Source organism: Trachypithecus francoisi, unplaced genomic scaffold, assembly GCF_009764315.1.
Source record: "Trachypithecus francoisi isolate TF-2019V2 unplaced genomic scaffold, Tfra_2.0 Lachesis_group19, whole genome shotgun sequence".
Lineage (NCBI taxonomy): Eukaryota > Metazoa > Chordata > Mammalia > Primates > Cercopithecidae > Trachypithecus > Trachypithecus francoisi.
Genome location: NW_022681464.1, coordinates 43530554 through 43550930, shown reverse-complemented (window position 1 = coordinate 43550930; position 20377 = coordinate 43530554). Strand labels below are relative to the sequence as shown.

Sequence of the window (20377 nt, the reverse complement as noted above, 5' to 3'; positions counted from 1 at the left end):
ACATATACAAATTCCAGAGGTGGCAAAGTGAGTCATCTGAAGCTTAGAAAAGATCCTTTTAAAACTGTGTGGGCAGGACGGGTTTTCACATCCAGGAACAAAACTCAGATAGAAAGAAGAGCAAAAGTTTTAGAAACCAGCTTGTACACACCAGCCAGGCTGAATGAGATGGTACAGGACCTCCGGGTGTAACGTCAATGAATTTATAAATGAGCAGCAAAGGAGACAGGAGCGAAACTTCACGGAGTTATGGACCAGGGCACTCTTAAAACTAGGTCAGAGCATAGCACGGAATTTCTTAGTTTCATATATAACTGGACAAGCTGCTGCATTTCCATTTCTTGGATCAAAATTGACAAAACAATTTAAAATAATAATGACTTCACCACAACGCAAAATATCCATGTGGCAAAACTGCAATTGTATACCATGAATATGTACAAATAAAAAAAGAGAGAGCAGATATTGAGTAGGCAACCAACAGCACCTGCCTCTGCCAGTCCCTCGCTCACGAACATCACGCAGGTTTCATAGGGAAGTCTGTGGTTTTCTTCATGTCGTTCCTGCACTATTCTCAGTAAGTTTATGCCTAGCACTGCAAACCTGCTCTTGCTACTGTAATGTTACTTCTGTTATATTTGCTTGTGTATAGGAAAATGATTGATGTTTCAGTCACCTGTGTTTGATTTTCTCTTATCTAAGTGTCTATATGAATTGCTCTACATGTTTTTTGTAGCAATATTAGATGTTAATCAACTATTGAGAAATAAAATAATAGAACATGACTGTGTGTAGGGTGGGTGGGGAGATAGCAGTGTCTGGGGTCAAGAACAAAACAGATGCAAATAAAAGGCACTCGACAGTGGCGTTACCTCAGTCAACTCCTCTCCTTCCTCCTCCATCTGCCTCCCTTGCCGCCAGTGTTTCAGCAGCCACCTGAGTTTGACGTAGAAGAGGAAAATGTTCTGCTTCAAGGACCGGAGCTCCTGCTGCATCAGATTCTTCTCATCACTCCAGGTTCGCTCATGGAGGGTGTTTTGCAAAGCCAGGCTGTGCATTTCCAGTTCTTTCCACCTCAAGGCATAGAGGTGCTCCTCCTCCATCTTGAATGGAACAAGAGACAGTGTGACAAGTGGCTAATCCAATCCGTCACCCAAACCAAGAGTCCCTGCAAACTGCCACTCAGTCTGTCGTGCTGCATGTAAGACGGGAAACACAGGAGCCCCCACAAGTTTAGTTTGATTAAGGGCTTCAGACGTTTCCTGTTGACAAAACCCCAGGAATCTTATGATTCAGAAACAAGTGCTATTTCAAAACAAGGTATTGTGACAATTTTTCATTGCCAAGTCTCTCATGGTGTTTTACATGTCTCTAAACTCCTTCAGGAAAACCGTGTCGCGGAAGTGCAGCTTACCACTGACTTCAATCCCATGTAAGCAGATTCCATTTCCCCTCTGTACATGGGCTGGACACTCAAACGCACATTACACTGTAGAGAAGAAAAGAAGTGGAAATCCTTCCCCTCTACTTCCTGAGCCCCCTGACTCCCCACAGCCCTGACAGAAGAGAACCCCAGCTGGTGGAGAGCACAGCAGGCTGAGTGGAAGGAATTCTTCCAAGTACGCAGGCCTTGACTGCATACAACAGCGAGGAAACAGAAAAGTGGGTCTGAGAGCCTATTTCCATGCTTAAAGACTTGACATTCCTATTTGATGTGCATATCTCTTAGGAAAAGAAAAGTGTCACTGAAAAAGTATCGTGCATCTCCACATTAAATTCCCACTTTTTAAACACCCCTGGTATAGACACTTTTCTAAGCAACAAACGATTATTGTGTATCAACACTAAAAAGCAAAAGAGTGAATAAGATACCGCTTTGCACATAAGGGCACAAGAATAGCATCTATAAATAATATTTACAGTAGCTAAAGTGATACTATGGGATCAAAGTTTTGTGTTCTATAGACCAATAAAAAGTTCGAATGCCAGCCTGAAGGTTATCAGCTGTCCTCTCTTAACACTCCTTCTTATGCCAAAAACCAAGGAAGGGATTTATTTTTCTCTTTAAAGTACTAGATTAATTCTCAGAGGCCATGGGAATAGAACCACAGCTGCCGGGGGCCAATGTGCTGAAGGCCAGTGAAGAGTCAGAGGCAGCTCTGGAAAGGTCCACAGGTCTAGACAACGACTTGGTGGCTGTTCTCCTAATACCTGACCTTTCTTGTAGTTTTGGCCGAAATAACAGAAAATAGGTGTTTATTCACCGTCTCAGCAGTCCTCAGCATTCCACCACTGGTTCTCCCCTGTGGACACAACGGCAGCCTAGTGCACCAGACACCCAGCATCTGCAATTTCCTACTGATACGTCAACGTGGTATTTTTTTGGGTGGGGGAAGTGTATTTAACATTTCACACTGAAGATGTAACAGTCATGGGATCTTTTGCACCATCTGGTTTGAGTTAGGTACATGACAACAGAAGAGGCAGTTAATCTATAACAAAGATCAGTAATTAAAAAGAAGGGAGGTCTGGTCTCTGGTCTCTTGGTCATTTACAGAACAAGAACAATGAGGAAGAGAGTTCATCTATAATCTAAGAAACAAAACTGCAAACATGTTCATGACTCAGTCTCCAGGACTTAACTTTGTCCTTGACATAATCAATTTAGAAAGTCCTGTAGTTTTATTTTCTTTTACAAGTCTTAGCCAACTGACTCGTGCTGGGCAGGCTTCACTGGCCTCAGGGGCCATGTGAAGATAATGTGAGCCCCTTCCCCGCCTGGCTGTGGAGAGGTGCTGAGACACTCGGACCCGCCTCCAGCACTGCGCCCAGGCCCTCCTGGAGAGCCTTCTTTTCTCTCCCTCACATCTCCACTGCCCTTTCTAGCTCCTTCTGTTCCATGACTCCGTGAACTCCCCAAGTCTCAGAGCTCAGTCCTCTGCCCACTGGGCACCTTGGGGGACACTTTCCCTTCTCTTCTGAACAAGCCTGAAGGACACCTGCTACCACTGGAAGCCTCTTCCGCAATACTCCTTCACCATCCACCCACACACTAGAAACACGTGGGCCCCGGACATCGTGCTAGCAGCATCTTCAGTGATAAACTCACTTTTCAAACAATTTTTGGTGCCATGCAAAACTTTTTTTGTTTAATTACTTAGGAATCTATCTTTCAAGTAATAGGGAATTATTTTCCTCTGATAATAAGATGTGCAACTTAACCCCTAAATGAAACACTTAACAATTGAGTCATGCATGCAGTGGTAGAAGTTGGCAGAAAGTATTTAGATCTTGGCATTCGGCCCTGCCTTCCCTAAGCTGCAAGGTACAGAGAAGGCACTCCCTCCTTTAATCACTTTGTGACCCACTTAAATCACATGGCCTCAGTCAACATGGGGGCCTATGTGTAGCACACATTCCTTGCCAAAGTAAGTTCTTAGATACACCAGGACTTTATTTGCATAGGATATTTATTTTAAAACACCAAGGTGCTCTATTCAAAATCAACTGCTTTGCTTTGTTTGGTTTTAAAGACACAACTATTTTTCAAGAACAAATACACAGGGGAAGAGCAGCTGCAGCAATCCTGAACCTAGATATCTGTCCACAACTTCATTAGGTTTGGGGTGGCAGGGATTGGGCCGTTCTCATGGATGTCCAGGGCGAGGAGTGCCCACATCTGTGAATCCCTTCTACTCGGAACTCTGGGGAAGGATTTGCGGATAAAAGGTAATTAGCCAGTACCAGGTTATTCGAGAGTAACAGAGGTTAATCAGGCCACAGCTCAAGTTGTGGCAGTTTTCTGAACGCAATGGCTTAGGGTGAGGTTGCTGATTTTTCTATCAGAAAATTCACCCAACACTAGCAGAGGTGACAGACACACTTCCGTCCAGTTGCATTTAGGCTCTTACTTGATGTTAGGCTGGTACTGCTGCAGGAAAGTTTAGATTAGGTATGAGGAAGACCTTGCTGAGACCACAGTGTAAGATGCTGAAAAGCATGTCCCAGAGCAGAAAGGTAGAGTTATCTTTAGGGGCATCTGAGAGGGGACAGCTCTACTGCGTGAGCTTCCCATAGGTGCCTGGGAGTCTAGCAGCCTGTACGCAACAGACAGCCTTCTTTGAAAATGCATCGTGCCATTTCTCCTTTGGGGCTGTGCAGTTCACGAAGCAGTTGTGCTGAAAAATCCGTGTGAAATATTTACCTTATGGATCTTGTTTGTAAATGTCTCTGTGTCCTCTTGATGCAGTCTGGCCGCCTGCACGAGCTGCCCCTGTAGCTCCTCTATGGACACACTCTGCTCAGGTAAAACAGAGGGGCCCCTGAGCTGATCGGTGGGATAAAGGAAGGGGTTTAGTGGAAATGAGAACTCTGCCTGAGATGACGACGCAGGACAGACATCTGCACAAGCCGGGGACACACACGGAGCGACACAGCATGTGTGGGCGCTGCAGCAGTGGAGTGACTGTGGCAGCTCCTCTAGGGTTTCCCTCTAGACCCCACAGCTCCCTGAGTTACCTGGGGAGGGACAGCTCCACCTGCCCTGCATCTCTTACCCAGGAGGGGAGTGGGCAGCTTCCCCCACCACCATAACCACACACCAGACTGAGAGGAAGCGGCCAAAGTACACCAGAGGTGTCCTTGCTCCCACAGTGGCTTCTGGACGCTGGGACGGTCAGAGCTGACTATGACCGAGGCAAGCATGACCACCTATTACGCGTCAGCCTCTTGGATTCCCTCCCCAAGTCATGGGGTCTTTTTGAGTTGCATAGTTAATTTTTTCATATGCTTTCTTATTAGTTTTTCCTGCTCAGCCGAGGGTGTCTTTATCGAGGTGATCCGACCCTGATGCTCAGGGCAATAGGGTGGGGGTTCATCAATGAGCAGAGATGCACAGCTTCAGGCCTCCCAATTGCACATGTTGCCTAAGGAGAATCGCACAAAGATGTACTTACTACATTTAAAGACAGGTGGTGGAATCTGTATCATGACTTTTATTGGTCAAATCTACCTTTTATGTTCTAATGCCATGGCAGAGGAGTCAGTGTCACTACTTTCGAAATAAAATGTGCTTTTTAGAGATGGAGACACTGTTATGCTAAAAATCTCAGGCATCATCAAAATGTAAGCATGACAGTTTACCCACTGGATTATGCTACTTGAAGACAGATGATTTATAAAACTGCGAATTCGAGTAGATTGTTGCAATAAAGTATGTACTGTTTCACTGGTTCATTCTGAGTCCCTTTAACTCATCTACTACTTCTCCCTGAGGATACTGTTTGCTCCTCCTAATCTGATGGTACCTGGGTAGTCAAGAGTGAAGATCACACCCTAAGAACAGAAAATGCAAAAAATAAAAGAAAAGAGCACTTTCCTTAGCACTGGGTATATGAGCAAGGGGCACTAAGGAAAGAAGAACGGAGACAGAAAATCAGACACTGGGGATGCACCAAGTTTGGCTAAAATTTTGAAAACTAGAGATTTAAACATCCTATTTTCAGAAAACTCAAGAACTTCTGAGAGCATTAAATGCTTCTTTGATTTGCTAGTTGTTCGAGACTATTATAGTCTTTTATACATATGAAGCATTGTTTGGGGTTCTCTGAAAAGATGCATTTCCCTACATGTTGAATTGACCTCAATGACTAATTTTTCATTTCTAAAAGTTCTATTACTTAAAAAATATGTGTGGTCTTTTAGGATGGTGACATACTGTTGTCCTGTTTGGTTGCCTTTAATAACTGTGAACGCACTTATCTGATAGTGTCCATCTGAAAATTCTATTATCTGCAGTCTTAGGGTTGAATCCTATTTGCCTTGTCTGCCAACTCGTGTTCCTGCTGGACGTTACTGGCTTGTGTGACTTCATCTCCCGGGAGCTCTTACCTATGGATCTGGTATGGATCTGGGTGGAGAATGTGCCTCCAGATTGGTTTCCTGTTTGCTGGAGCTCGCAATATGACATAAATCCCTTTCTTTGGGGATTCCCGGACCAAACTGGTAACATCGATTCAAAGCCTGACGCTGGGTGAGGCCAGCTCTAGCCCTCCCACTCCTGACCCAGAGCTCTTGCTGGGGAAACAAGTATCCGCACTGCCTCCTCGCTCCCTGCCCCAGGGCCAGCAGGCAAATGCTTCTCTGGTTCATTCATTTCCTCTCTTTCCCTGCGATGTCGGGCCCCATCCTCTGTTCCTTTGGAGCTGCTGAAACCCAAGGCTCCCAGTTACCAGTTCTGGCAACAATCTCCCTAATCCACCCACCCAAGGGCCACAGAGACCGCTCTGGTTCTCAATTGATTGTTTGTTTGTTTTTGTTTTGAGACAGGGTCTCACTCTGTCACCCAGGCTAGAGTGCAGTGGCGCGATCTGGGCTCACTGCAACCTCCACCTCCTGGGCTCAAGCGATTCTCCTGCCTCAGCCTCCCGAGCAGCTGGGATTACAGGTGCATGCCACCACACCCAGCTAATTTTTGTATTTTTAGTAGAGATAGGGTTTCACCACATTGGTCAGGCTGGTCTCGAACTTCTGATCTCAAGTGATCCGCCCACCTCAGCCTCCCAAAGTGCTGAGATTACAGGCGTGAGCCACCGTGCCTGGCCTTCTGGGTCCCAACTGTAAAATCAATTCCAACTCTTGAAGATTCCCCTACATTTCCTGGGAATTCAGCAATGTATTTAAGAGGATACTTCGTATTTTATGCGGTGTTTTATTCAGATTTATTGAACACCTCCAGTGCTAGGCACCATCTAAAGCGTGGGGGATACAGCATTAACACGGTGGCCGCACCTGCCCTCGGGGCTGCCCTCCTGTCTCAGGTGTTCCGTGCAGGACTGTTTCCAGGTCACCTAGGCTGCCCTCCTGCCAGCTTTACTTTCCAGCTACACATTACTCTATAAACTCAAAATGTAAAAATCCTCCTTATTTAACGCATTAGGTGCTAGCCAAAAGCTTTATGAGGTGTAAAAACAGACATCCTAATCAAGCGTATTGTTTAAGAAAAGCAAAGATCTATTAGTTTAGTTTCTATAGATTGCATGACTGTTTGAACCACACCTTTGAAGAGTCACAGAAAAGGAAGTCCTACGAGTCCGTTCAGGGGGGAAGTCGGATTCACCTGCGATGGCTCCAGTGTCGTCTCTGTAGACTGCTGCCTGCTCACAAGCAGACACGCCTAGATGCTCCTGATCTATCAGAAGTTTCATTTTCCTTTATTGGCCATTTTTGCTAATGCAATACTAAAACTCCCACGGACAACTGCTCCTAGCAGGGATGCCAGCGTCACTCCAATGTTACAAAAAACAACATACAAACATGCGATGGCAAAAGGTTCAGCCTAGAATTACTCTACTGCCACACAACTGCATACGACCACATACATCTGGAGAAAAGTTTCACATGACACAGAAATGTCTTCTAAAAAAATAAGTATTTCCCTTTACCACCCAATCCCCAAAGGTTTGATTCTAAACCGTTCTTTGTTCACTTACCTAGGATTCTGATTAGACATCAAATTCATTTTGATCTCCCTATTAAAGCAGCTTATCTAAACCAACACCACCCTCACTTGTTTCCGAGGCTGCTGAGACACTAGTCTTGACAACCGTAACCACTCTCCCCACATCAGTGTTCTGAAACTCCCGCCCATGTCTTCCCCAATAGAGCTGCATCCCACACTGATTGACAAAGGCTAACTTCCCCAACTCCAGAGAAAGTGGCTTATAAATTACTTCCCACACCTACAAAGATTAACTTCACAATCTCAAACACAAACAGAAAAGCAAGGCTTTTCATGGCCGTCGCTAGAGTGCCTGGCAATACTACTCCTGTATTAGGACAATTCCATCACCAAGACCACGGCTTCATTTTCTGGAGGGTTCCATTTTGTCCTGGCCAGTTTTGCAACCACTTATTTCAAAAGCAGTACATGAGGCCAACACATGTGTGCAAATACTTGGCATAAAACCCCACGTAACTTCCTTGTGGCTGGCATTTCACAGCTGAGGCACGTGGGATCGTGAGTGCTTTGTGTGCTTCCTTGATTGAAGGACAAAAACAGGCACTGAGGAGAAGAGCTCTTTGAGATTTCTGACCCAGAAACTCAATCCTCTGGGCTCAGGCCTGGTCTCCTTTATATCTGAAATCCGACCAGCGTCCGTGCATGGCTACTTCTCATTCAGGACTATTTTTAAGGTGCCTCACACATTCCAAACCATTCCACACACCACTCTCTCTGAACAAATGCAAATGCCTCACGTTTGATGGGAACCCCAGGGAGCCAAGTCAGGGAAGAGTCCAGTGCATAGTATGAGCATCTCGCTAATATCTCCTGAGAAGAGCAGGCAGCAGGAACACTTGTCCTGAAGTCTGTTATGTTTTTAGCAGTTCATTTTTGCGTGGTTGCATTGATGTGTTAGTGGGTGTCCGTGGGTTCTGACTTCAGTTTGCTCTGGCTGTGGCTGTAAGAATGCTGGCCTTGGAGACGCCGCCCCTTTCCCAGGTTTAGTGAGTGACGGCGTTTGAGCAGCAGGGCTCCTCCACTGCCCAGATTTGCAATCTGCTACAATGTGTCATGTGTAAGAATGCACTTCTTTTTCTCCTCTTTAATGTTATAACTGCTGTTGCTGGTACAACTATGAGTAGCCGTCAGTTTTGGTCTGGCCAAAATGCCTCAATCTTTCAAAATAATAACTTACCCTCTTTTCCCCTTTCCCCAAATATAAAAATCCCTAAGGCAAAAGACACAGAGGCTTTTTGTAAGTGCGGCTTGAGACATGAATCCTCTTTAAAAGCTTCCGCTCAAATATGGAAAGTTTCTTTTTTGACGCTCTGATACTAGGTGTGCTATTGGGGCCCCTCCCACACCCCCGAGGAACTACGGGCAGGGAGCTAAAGGGGATCCACGCAGGTAGAGTCGTGGTTGGCCTGAGGGCAAAACTGGTGGTTATTTCAAGGGAAACGTAGAAGGGAGCAAAGAAAGCTACTGGCGGCACCTCCAGCCCTGCCTCAGTCTGCGCGAAGGAGTCCGTGCTGTCTTTCCCTCAGTTACTCCAGCCGGGTCTGCAGGAGTCTCCGGCTGGGCTGCTGGGCTGACTTATGGGAGCTTTGTGTACTGTTTCCATTAGAGCCTCATGGGAAAGCAATTGTTGGCAGCAAATTCAGGGATGTTCTCATTAAAAGGCTTTTACGAGTTCTGCTCCCCAGAATTATCCATTGTACAATTCTTTAACACAATGTCATATTCAAAGACCAAACTAACAAGGCTGTCAGAGTGACATTCACACCAGGGACAGGGCTGCCTCTCCCGACCCAGGCTCTGCGACAGATCCACATCCAGCTCCTCTAATAAAAGGGAACACTGTGGAGATTCCAAGTGGCTCCAGAACATGCCTTATTAAAAAATAAAATAAAATAAAATAAAATAAAATAAAATAGGATGTGTCTGCAGCATAATTGAGTTTTCTCTTCTGTGTGAAATGTCTTTGTGAATAAAAAACATCAGAACGAGGAAAGTTTATTTAAAACTCCTGATTCATACTGCTTCCCCTTCTAGGAAATGATGCTCCCTAGATCTGGCCTTTCACTATGGAGACGTTTAGCTTTCTTGTTAAAATATACAAAATTAAAGGAAGCCAGATGGACGTGGTGCCATTCCATGGCAAGACTGCGGCCGTACAATTAGTCGTTAGAGTGACTCTTTAGAAACGCACGCAGGGGTCAGTGCAGGGCTCTCCCACCACCACAGATCAGGCCCCTCCGGGGATGTGCTGGGGAGTGGGGGCGGCAGCTGGCTGAAGGCTGTTCTAGACCCAGTTCTGCCACCAACCAGGAGGAGAGTTGACTGGCAAGCCGCTTCACTTCTCGGGCTTCGTTTTTCTCATCCGCAGAATGACAGACTTCCTCTGTAGACCTGCTGTTCCCTTCTGAGCTGCACCGTTTGGAGATCCCGTGCTGCCACGTTGCACCAGCTCACTCTGCTAATCTACTTCTTGTGAAGCCTTATTGTCCCTCAGGATTTGCTTTGTTTCAACTCAGTATGCTTCTCTCTCCCAAATCACTCCCAGTTTCTGAAGCTATGCTATGCATTCATGATGGTGACAACTTATCACTGCTCCAGGTTACACAATAAGGACCTAGGAAGAATCTGGGAGGAGAGCTGTCTGATACAGGCTCTAACTGCACACAGCTATGTGTGACACGCCTTGAAGGGCAGAACACTTGGAAAGGGAGATGCAGTTCCTGTAAAACCAGCCATCAAAGGGAAGGGGGCCGCCCTGTGTAGCCAGAGCTGTGGTTCCAGAAACAGCCCGTGGCAAAGAAGGAAGAGCTACAGTGGGAAGGGAAAACTGGCCCCTGACTAGGGGAGCTATGACACACTTTCCCCTTGGCAGTCCCCAGTGGCAGGACACTGCATTCTCTATTACTAATCCTGCTTTACACTGACACAGCATTTGGACTTTTAAAGGTGCTTCCTCATTCGATAGCTCCTTGGGAACCCCCTCTTCCTCTCCTGGGTGGGGTGGCCTGCATCTAAGAGCTTTCACTCTCCCAGGCTTCTGACAACAGTTCCAACCATGGTCCCTGTGGCGGCTGCAGCCTTGTGTACACCGGATTACTATGGTGACAGAGCCTGCTAAGGGTGCCCACAGGTCAGGAGTGAGCCTCCCTGATTCTACCCACCGGCTGGCCGTATCACTCAAGACCGTGGGATGGTCACACGAGACATAGGCAACAAAGAACCGAAAAAGGGGAGCCCTAAGGGGAGTTTCCTCCAGAGCAGGGAAGCCCGTGCTGAGTTTTCATCCCTGTTCTCTGCGATTGGACAAGAAGTCACTGCGCGCTCAACCATCAGCCTACCTCCAGGGGCTCCCGGTCTGCAGAAACAGGAGGTGGACAGTGCCTGCCACCGGTGAGCTGTCCCTCTGTCTGACAAGCACAGCAGTTCACCGCATGCACCTGCACACACCTGCCTGTCCCAGTGCACACCATGGGTTTGCTGCCAAGTGAATTCCACCTAGTTCCACCTCTTCCTGCCATGTTCCCTCAGGACCTTGTCCGGGACAGAAAACCTCAGGCAGCCAGCCACACAGAAAAAGGAAGGGGGGCGGGGATTGCTTGCCCACGCTGACCTCCAGACTGAAGCAGGTCTGGCCTCCCAGCCCATGGCTCCCGGCGTCCCCGTCTGCGCGGCGGTGCAGCTCCCGTGCAGTTCGGAGGCGCAGGCTCTCCCGCTCGTCCCCTCGGGCCGGCCCGAGCTGCCACTCCAGCTGCTCTCTCAGTCTGGACTGTTAGGTGCACGGGAGGGATTTGTTGTTTTTTTTTAACATTGTAAACAAACAAACAAAAAACAAAGGACAAGAGAGTGGAGGAGGGAGAGGGGATACAGAAAACAAAAATGGATAAGGGAGATGACTGAGAAAATGACCAAAGAACAGCACAAATAGAAACACCAGCTTAAAGACAGCTGCGGACGAAAGTGAAGAGAACAGACCCGAGATGAGAATGAGCAAAAGGGCGGGTGGACACATCCAAAAAGCAAAAGAGAAAGTGGGGGTGCAAAACACTGGTTATGGGGCACATGCGATGGCGATGCGTGAATCCAGAACTCAACTGCAAGCACGCTACCCGTGAAGGAAACGGAAAACGAGGCTCTTCCTTCCTTACTTGTGGGTCGAGCAGCCAAAGCCACAGTCCAGGGCGGCAGCTGGGCCATGCACCCAGGCGAGGCTAGGACAGCAGTCCTCGGAGGCCCTCCGCGCCCTCCCCAGCGGCGGCAGGAGCCAGCAGAGCTTTTCCACCAAAACCATCCTTCTCAGCACCGCGCTCCTCGCCCGCTTCGGCTGATCCTCCAGCGGGAATGGGGGCCTGGGCTGCCTAGGGCCTTGGACTGCACTGTGTCCCTTGAAACACACCCAGGAAGGGACGTGCTTGGTAGCGAGTCTGCTAATTATCCTGACTGTGACATGCGTTTGTCTCAGCCTCCTCACGGCTTCTTCAGCGTGCGGCTGGTTGGTTGAGATACCAAGAGAGGAGCAAGGCCGGCCTGCGTCGAGCCCTATCGCTTCCACTGGGCTTAGCCTCGTGTCTGGGAGGGCCTCTAAACCATGAGCCGTGGCGCAGGTAAAAATAAGACAGGAAAAAGAAAAAAGAAACAAGGCAATAGAAGAAAACTTAAAAAAAAACAAACAAAAACAAAACAAAACAAAACAAAAAAACGGAGCCCAACCAAGAGAGAGGATCCGGTTGCCCCGGAGGCTTTAGTACAATGCAGGTTTGAAATCATAACCAAGCAGCCGTGAGCAGCGCGAGCCCGAGTGCAGCAATGCCAGCGAGGAGGAGGAAGAGCAAGGCGGAGCAGGGAGGCGAAGCCACGAGCCCCCTTACCTGCAAGTCTGGGCCCAGCTCCTTCCCCAGGTTCCCGATGGGGGAGTCCCGGGACACGGAAGTCACAGTGGAGAGGAAGCTAGAGGACTCTGTGAGGTGGGGCAAGGGGGACAGGCCATCCCCAACGCGGTTCACCTGCTCCAGGAAGGCCTGAAGCTCTTTCTGGAAAGACTTCATCTTGGCGTGGATGGTCCCCAGCACGTGAGGCTCCTGCTGGTCCCCCTCGCCCTGCTCGTCTTCACCCTGGAGGCCAGGCCCCGGCGAGGGTGCACCACCCTGCAGCCCCGCATCATGGAGGAAGCTGTCGGTGTCCGCGATGAGATGCTCCACCGTCCGCTGTAGCCGCTGGGCCTCGTGTTTTAGGGTCACTAGGCACTCGGAGTCCTCCCGGGCCTTCAGCAGCTCCGTGGCGCACGGCTCGCTGGCCTCCGATGGCTTCCCGCTCCCGAAGCCCGACGTCTTCTCGAACATCTCCTCCGAGTCACTCTCCCCGCCAACAGGACCTTCCCGCTTGGGCTGGGGCAGGCGGCTCTCCTCCCCTTCACTCTCCTTCTTGCCTGCGTCACTCTCGGCATCGCTGTCCCGGGGACTGGGGGCACGCAGCCCCAGGTGGGCTGCTAGGTCGCAGCGCTGGATGTTGGACAGCAGCGCATGGTTCTCGTGCTGCAGTTTGAGCACCTTGCCGCTGAGCTCGCTGATCTGCAGCCTGGCTGACTTCAGCTCCTCCTGCAGGGGGGCCCCACCGCTGGCACCAGGACTCGCACCCTCCCCGAGCCAGCCCGGCTCCCGGGGAGGCTCAAACTTAAACTTGCTGAGCTCGTGGGTCAGCTGCCGGTTGTGGTCTTCGATCTCGGAGACGGACCTCCGGAGCAGCTCCGCTTCCTCTTCCACAAACTGCAGGTGGCGGCGGAGCTCAGCGGAGGACTCCAGGGAGTCGCCGAAGGGTGAGGTAGGAATGCTGGGTGCGTGGTCCCGGCCCAGGCCCTCCCGCTCCTGCTGGCCCCGCATGTCCTCCATCTCCGCCTTGAGGCCACGGTTCTCCACCTCCAGCTCCACGATCTTCCGGCCCAAGATGTTGGCTTCCTCCTCCACCAGCTTCAGCCGCAGCTTCAGCTCGGCCTCCCGGGTGCTGGGGGGCCCGCCTGCTTCCCCCATGGGCAGGGGGCTGTCCACATCCCCATAGAGGGACTTGTACTTCTGGAGCTCCTGCTCCAGCTCGTCTTTCTCCCTTCCTAGCTTGGCCATCTTTTTGCGCATCAGGAAGGCTTCCTCTTTGGCAAACTGGAGCTGGCACCTCAAATCGGCACTGTCATCCTGCCAGGAGAGAACAGCCCGGGAGAAGGGTTATTTGAAAATACCAAATGGGCCGGGCGCGGTGGCTCACGCCTGTAATCCCAGCTCTCAGGGAGGCAGAGGCGGGAAGATAGCTTGAGCCCAGGAGTTCGAGACCTGCCTGGGTAATACAGCGAGACCCCGTTCTCCACAAAAAGGAAAAAAAAAAAAAAAGACAAAAAAAAAAAGAAAATACCAAATGTTCGTGTTTTTCATGATTCCCCTCACACCTCGCCCCCAATGCACACAAACATCAAACACCGATCTTCCCGTCGGTGCCGCTGAGTTACACAGAGAAAGAGCCAAGACAAAGCAGAGGTGGGCCTGGGGGCTTTGTGGAGGGGGCCTGTGAAAGGCCTACAGTTTGTTGCTTTGCCACAGAAACAAAAGAAACAAAAAAAGTTAGTTTGGAAAAAAAGAGTGCACGTGGAAATCATCATACAAGTTATGAACGAAGGGAAAACGAAATGAGGCCCAAAACCCAGCGAGAATGCGCAACCCCTCACTGCTCTGTGGATCCCACCTGGTTACACACCAGCACCAGGGAGAGACAGCAGGACCCCTCACCAAGGCCTGGTGCAGGCAGACAGGGTTCAGAGCATCTTCCACCCTGCTGCACTCACCACCTCCAACGTGCAGACCTCATTCTTTCAAAGTGCCTGGCAATCCACGAGGTCTGACCAGGATGGGGAACTCAGGCCACCTCAAATAAGAGCTCAGCTTTTTCCTAAGGTACCTGAGACAGGGCAATTCGCTTCTCCCCATCCCGGTCTCCCCAGCCCTAATGTCCCACAAGAATGATATGACAAAAAAAAAATGAGGCATGAGCATGAGGGTGCTTGGAAGTCCAGGCGTGTACTGAGTCAGTACCGAGCTCTGGGTACACACTGGGTACTGCACACCCAGCCACCTGGGCTCCTTGCAGCCTCTTGCCATGCAAGTGCAACTTCAGAGCCTTTGCTTACGTTCCTTTCCCTTTAGTTGCTGTAACACAGCAGGAAATTAAACTCGGAGACCCAAGGCAAGAAGTTAAATGTTGGATAGTCAAGTGTATCAAAATCTGAGAAGTGTCCTCATAGGACTTCCAGAGGGTTCTGGAGGATCCTCAAAGCTGACTCTGCTGTTCACAGCCTGCAATACTTGGCTGAGGTCAGAACGGCACTTTTTGGATCCACTGGAAAGTCAACTCTGCTTTGCAGGGCTGGTCTCCTTGTTTTGAAGCCAGATGAACTCCCCATTTTGGTTTTGCAAAAACGTTTTACTATTCACATTCAGCAGATGGGAAAAATAACCGATTTCATAAATCACTCCTCTTTGATCGGCCATCAAAAGTTCCAAAAGGCTTCAGCAAAGGTTTCCCCCGTCACAAGGAGAAACTGTCAACAACAGCTCTACGGGAGTCAAATCCCACAGCCCTCGTAGAGGAAAAGGCATCAAACTGCTCTCCAGGCCCGTGGCCCTTCTCTGGAACAAGTCAGCCCCCAGGGGAGAATTAACCCCTTCAGATCTAACCCCTTCAGATCGTCACGTGTGCTCACAATGCAGCTTCTACACTCAGAGAGCATGGCTCGTTCTCTGCCGCAATCTGGTCACACACTCACAATTTGGAAGAAAGAGAAAACCTCCCTCGGCACCTCCCAACGTTCCTCCTTCCACTCTGCCTGGTCCCTCCTTGCTCCCCACAAACCCCATGGAAAGGGAAAAAAACGATATGACCAGGAAGGCTCAGGCCCACACCTACGACCAAGTGTGCAGCCACTGCCACAGGGAAAGCTTACCCTGGCATTATCTGTGCATTCTCGGGAGGATGACATGCCCATTGTCATCTCTTAGCTGAGGACAAAACCAGGCCTGCTGGACTTGGGGTCAAATACGCTGCCGGAGTCCTAGCTTTGCCCCTCCTACTGTCCAAGGGGCCTGGGCTAATCACAGACCCACAAGGTTGTGATGAGGGTCAAATGAAGTAATGGTCTGTATATGATAAATCATAAACCTAAAAAGTGTATTTTTTATATATAAACTGGTTTGTATATGATAAATCACGATGCTCTAGCTCCTTGAAATTAATTTTATTTGTCTGAACCACAATTAGTATTGGGTAAAGGAGCCAGTAAAGAGTTTTTTCCTTCTTTGCACATTAGGAGAATAACATGTAAGTGTCACATGGTCTTTGAGTCCTGAGAACTTATCACATGAAGGATTGGTTGGGTTTGGGTTAGGCAGACATAAAAATCAATCCTGTGACTAACCTGAAGTAAGGCTGTCTGTCCTACTCACAGCTACTGAGGCAAATGGGCTATCATATCATTGCCACTGGGGTAATGACATATTTTTTGAAAGAACCTACACAGAATACATGGGCTGTAAAAGACATACATTGTGTTTAATACTAATACTAGAGGAAAAGCATGCTTGTTTATCTGTTCATTCATTCTTTTTTATTATTATTATTTTATTTTGAGATGGAGTCTTGCTCTGGTCACCCAGTCTGGAGTGCAATGGTGCAATCCTGGCTCACTGTAACTGCCGCCTCCCAGGTTCAAGCAATTCTCCTGCCCCCTGCCTCTGCCTCCCGAGTAGCTGGGACTACAGGAGCATGCCACCACGCCCAGCTCATTTTTGTATTTTTAGTAGAGATGAGGTTTCGCTATATTGGCCAGGCTGGTCTCGAACTCCTGACCTCAGGTGATTCAGCACCTCAGCCTCCCAAAGTGTGGGATTACAGGTGTGAGCTACCGAGCCTGGCCTTGTTCATTCATTCCTTCAGGAAATATTTATTAACTACCTACTATGTACGAGAAGTTGGCATGTTACTTTTAAACAACCCCAGCTTCTTAGAACTTTCGAAAGTAGAACAAACAAAAAAGCACCTTTTCAATTTTTGTTAAACACAGATTTGTAAGAAATTCAAATATACAGACAGGTCTTTGTTGTTCCCACGAAGGAATGTAGTTTAAGCTAAAATACCTATCAACAGAGATGGATTGTAAATACTTAAAAGCTTGGGACCAGAAAACAGGGGAGTGCTCTCAGCCCCACTGTTAATTTGAGAGCCAGTGTCTGTCCATTGTCAAAAATCATCTAAATGATCCCATCTCCACCTCTGAAGCAGAGAAATCCATAGCAGCAGACATCACAGAGGGCAGCACTGTCCAGCTACAGGGAAACTCGGCCCCACTCTCCACCCTTCTTGAGCCTGGGACTCAAGACTGGGCTGGACACGGTGGGGGCAGGGCCGCCTGCTGTGACCAGCGTCCGTGGAAACTTGCAGCTGGCGAGGCCTCGATGTGGTGGAGCCAGGCCAGGAGGGGCAGGTGAGGGGCACTGTTGCCTGCATGGTACAGGAAGCTTTTGGCTCAAACGAGCGCGTGGACCAGGGACTCAGGCAATTCCACTCTGCCTGGTCCCTCCCTGCTCACCACAAACCCCATGTAAGGGGAAAAATGATATGACAAGAAAGGCTCAGGGAAATACCTATGACCAGCTCCTTGGGGTCTTCCCTAACAAGTTGAACTGAAACATTGGGGAAGGAGGTAAGATCTCTGAGAAGGGTCCTGAAACACGCTGGAGGTTATCCAGGCTTATCTGTACCCCCTCATGCAGGCAGAAGGTCCCCATAGAGCCCTCAAATCGCCTTGATTTCCAGAAACCTTCAACCTCACACCATTCCCCTCTGTCCACCATCCACTACAAATCTATCCTAGAACAATTCTCTTCCGTCTCCTTGAACCTAAACCCAGGTCAGTTAAAGCAGCAAGATCCTATGACACACTCTAACGAGTGCCAATTTGTAGATTACCTGAGGACTGATAAAATGTCCAAAACGTCTTCTTGTTCCTTAAAGAAAAAAGCTGTCAGTATGACAGCATGCTGTCATTTCTACTTGACAACCATGCATGCACTATGAGGCCTGCCACCAAGACTAAAGCAGTGTTGAGAGAAAGATTGTCTGGAAGCCATGGAGAGTGTATATTAAATGAAGTCACACGTCCTCCGTGAGGTCGAGGCAGCTAGGGCAGGGCCCGCTGCACCTGCGGGGTGTTGTGTGCAGGAGAGGGGCGGCCTGAGGGAAGCGGAGCTTGGCCTGTTCTGAGTAGGGGAAGCCACTCCTCACAAGACGGGGAATCACAGCTTCAGCTCAGGCAGCGGGAGGCTGGATGCCCATCTAATGTTGTAACCGTAGACTTCTGAAAACTCTGCCAAGACTCTAGCGGGGTGGCGGGGTGGGGGGGCAAGGCCGAGTCTAAACTGAAGGATATCATTTCTGATTTCAAGAGATCATTGGATAACCCCAGGAATGTGGTATGAAAGCAGGTCAAGTCCAACTTTCCATATGACACACAATTCCTGTTGCAGGCAGAGGGCAGGCATGGCCAGGAGGGGAGACACCCAGGGCCCACCACCGTCACCACCAGCGGGAAAGGCCTTGTCAAGCAACAGAAATATATCGTTCTCTGTATATATTCTTTGGCTTGCAAATCAGCCGTCCAGTCAGCACCCCGAGCGGGTGACTGCCCGCGTGCCTACCTTGCGCCGGGGCGCCAGCTTCCTTTGGGTTTTGGTTGCGGGCCTGCAGTTCCCAGGGCGCTCCATTCCACCATTCTGCTGAACAGAAACTCCTTCCTCAATAATCCCGCCGGCTGGGCGGGCGGCTCAACGCATCCCAGGTACCAGGGTTTCTGACACGCGCCCAAGGAGCAGCAGCTCCTGTTCTTAGCCCGTTTTACCCATGGGGCGAATGCTGTTCATTTCACAATGGGGCAGAATTTCCCCTTTTAAGGAAAAGATCTTCCCTGGGCAAGAGCCAGTCGATTGAAAACACTCTCAGCCCAGGAGAGTGTAAGTACCCAGCAGCGGGAGGCAGACTTTCATTTCCCTACTATTCATGGATTCCAAAGTGAGACTGGGAGGTTGGGGAGGGTGGAAGGGAACAGTTGAGTGTTCTGCTGCTGCAGGGGCCTGCCCCTCCTTGAATGATGCCCTGGGGATTAGTGAGTTCGGAGAATGGAGAAACCCAGGGGATCCTTAAGAGGGGAGTTCACAGGGACAGGGCGGCAGGAGGTCGCTGGAGGTTGCTGAGCTCTTAGTTAGCCCGACTCATTGTGTCTCTCTAATTACCACTTGCTCTCAGACTGCAGTGAGCTGATATCCCAATAACACCTTTGTTCTCTACACCACCTAATGCTAGCAGCAATTTAAAAACAGAATCCAGTAAAACAGCTTTACAGAAAAGCTAAGAAAGTTTTGAAGAATGCATACTGTGCATCTAGAAAGGGCTGAGAATAGTTTACCTTCAATTAGGACCATTTAAGATATTGTTCAGCTTGCACATTAAAAAACAACAACAACAACATTCAAAACAATGTCTTATGAATGACTCGACTCCACAGTGGCTGTTTTATTTCACTCTGTGGATGACTTTGAAGGTCAAAACACCTTTTACCATTTATAAGTACCTCAGGTCGCCAAACTACACTTAATTCTGTTTCACACAAAGCCAGTTCTTTTTCCTGAAGAAATTACCAGCTTGTCAGTGTGGGGGAGAAACAAGGGAGGATCAGTGGGTTTGCAAAGAAAATGTTCACACTGTGGAGGTTAGGAATGAGTCCACGTGTTTGGACAGATAATGTTTCTTTGAATGTTTTAAAGGCAAAACTAACACTGAAAAAAATTCAAAATGAGGTTACTTCACTCACAGGAGATGTAACATTAGAATGAAAACCTCTGCTTACCTGGTTAAAGGTTTTCTTCTCCTTGTACATTTCCCGAGTGCTTCTTCTTTTTAGGGAACTCTGAAATAGATCCAAGTGACATTCTGTGACCAAGGGCTCACATGTGACAGCCAGCATTAGCAAACATCGTCCCCACGGGTGGGGACACACACACTGGACAGAGGCTGTTTCCCACCAGAAACAAAAAACAACTTAGAGTCAATGTGTAAATGCAGTTGGAGAAGTTGGAGGAGGTCTTTGAATCTTAAGATTCTTAAAATCCTAATTATTGTATTTGGGGTATTCCTTAAGTATTCAGTTTAATGAAAAAGGAGAGTGGCTGGGATCATTTTAACAGTGCAGAGAAGGCAAGAAGAGGAAGAGAAAGGCAGGAAGTTTGGGAACAGATAACTCATATTTCTGGAGCTGGTTTACTTTCCAAATCATGTTTTGTTTGGGCTAATATGAGAATTAATTGGTGTTTCCTGGCCAGGTGCAGTGGCTCATGCCTATAATCCCAATGCTTTGGGATGCCAAGGTGGGAGGATCACTTGGGGCCAGGAGTTTGAGACCAGCCTGAACAACATAGTAATAAGACCTTGTCGCCACAAAAAAGATTTTTTAAAAAATTTTCAGATGGAGTTGCTCTGTCTCCGAGGCTGGAGTACAATGGCGCGATCTCAGCTCATTGCAAGCTCCGCCTCCCGGGTTCACGCCATTCTCCTGCCTCAGCCTCCCAAGTGGCTGGGACTACAGGTGCCCACCACCACATACAGCTAATTTTTTGTATTTTTAGTAGAGACAGGGTTTCACTGTGTTAGCCAGGATGGTCTCGATCTCCAGACCTCGTGATCTGCCCGCCTTGGCCTCCCAAAGTGCTAGGATTACAGGCATGAGCCATCGTGCCCGACCACGCAAAAAATAATTTTTAAAAACTTAGCTGGGTGTGG

General features: G+C 48.8%; 1 protein-coding gene across 5 annotated transcripts in view; it reads right to left on the bottom strand.

Moving 5' to 3' along the window:
• The window catches only part of MTCL1 (microtubule crosslinking factor 1), a 133362-nt gene that overhangs the window by 37756 nt on the left and 75229 nt on the right, over nucleotides 1-20377 (bottom strand). For 3 of the 5 annotated variants that reach the window (XM_033178318.1, XM_033178322.1, XM_033178320.1), the window contains exons 4-8: nucleotides 19449-19508; nucleotides 12385-13698; nucleotides 11130-11285; nucleotides 4205-4327; nucleotides 873-1103 (exon numbers count right to left, since the gene is read on the bottom strand). In XM_033178318.1, the coding sequence (XP_033034209.1) occupies nucleotides 873-1103; nucleotides 4205-4327; nucleotides 11130-11285; nucleotides 12385-13698; nucleotides 19449-19508 (1884 nt within the window). The remainder of the gene's footprint in view (nucleotides 1-872; nucleotides 1104-4204; nucleotides 4328-11129; nucleotides 11286-12384; nucleotides 13699-19448; nucleotides 19509-20377) is intronic. The other 2 variants (XM_033178321.1, XM_033178319.1) reach the window with 1 other exon arrangement.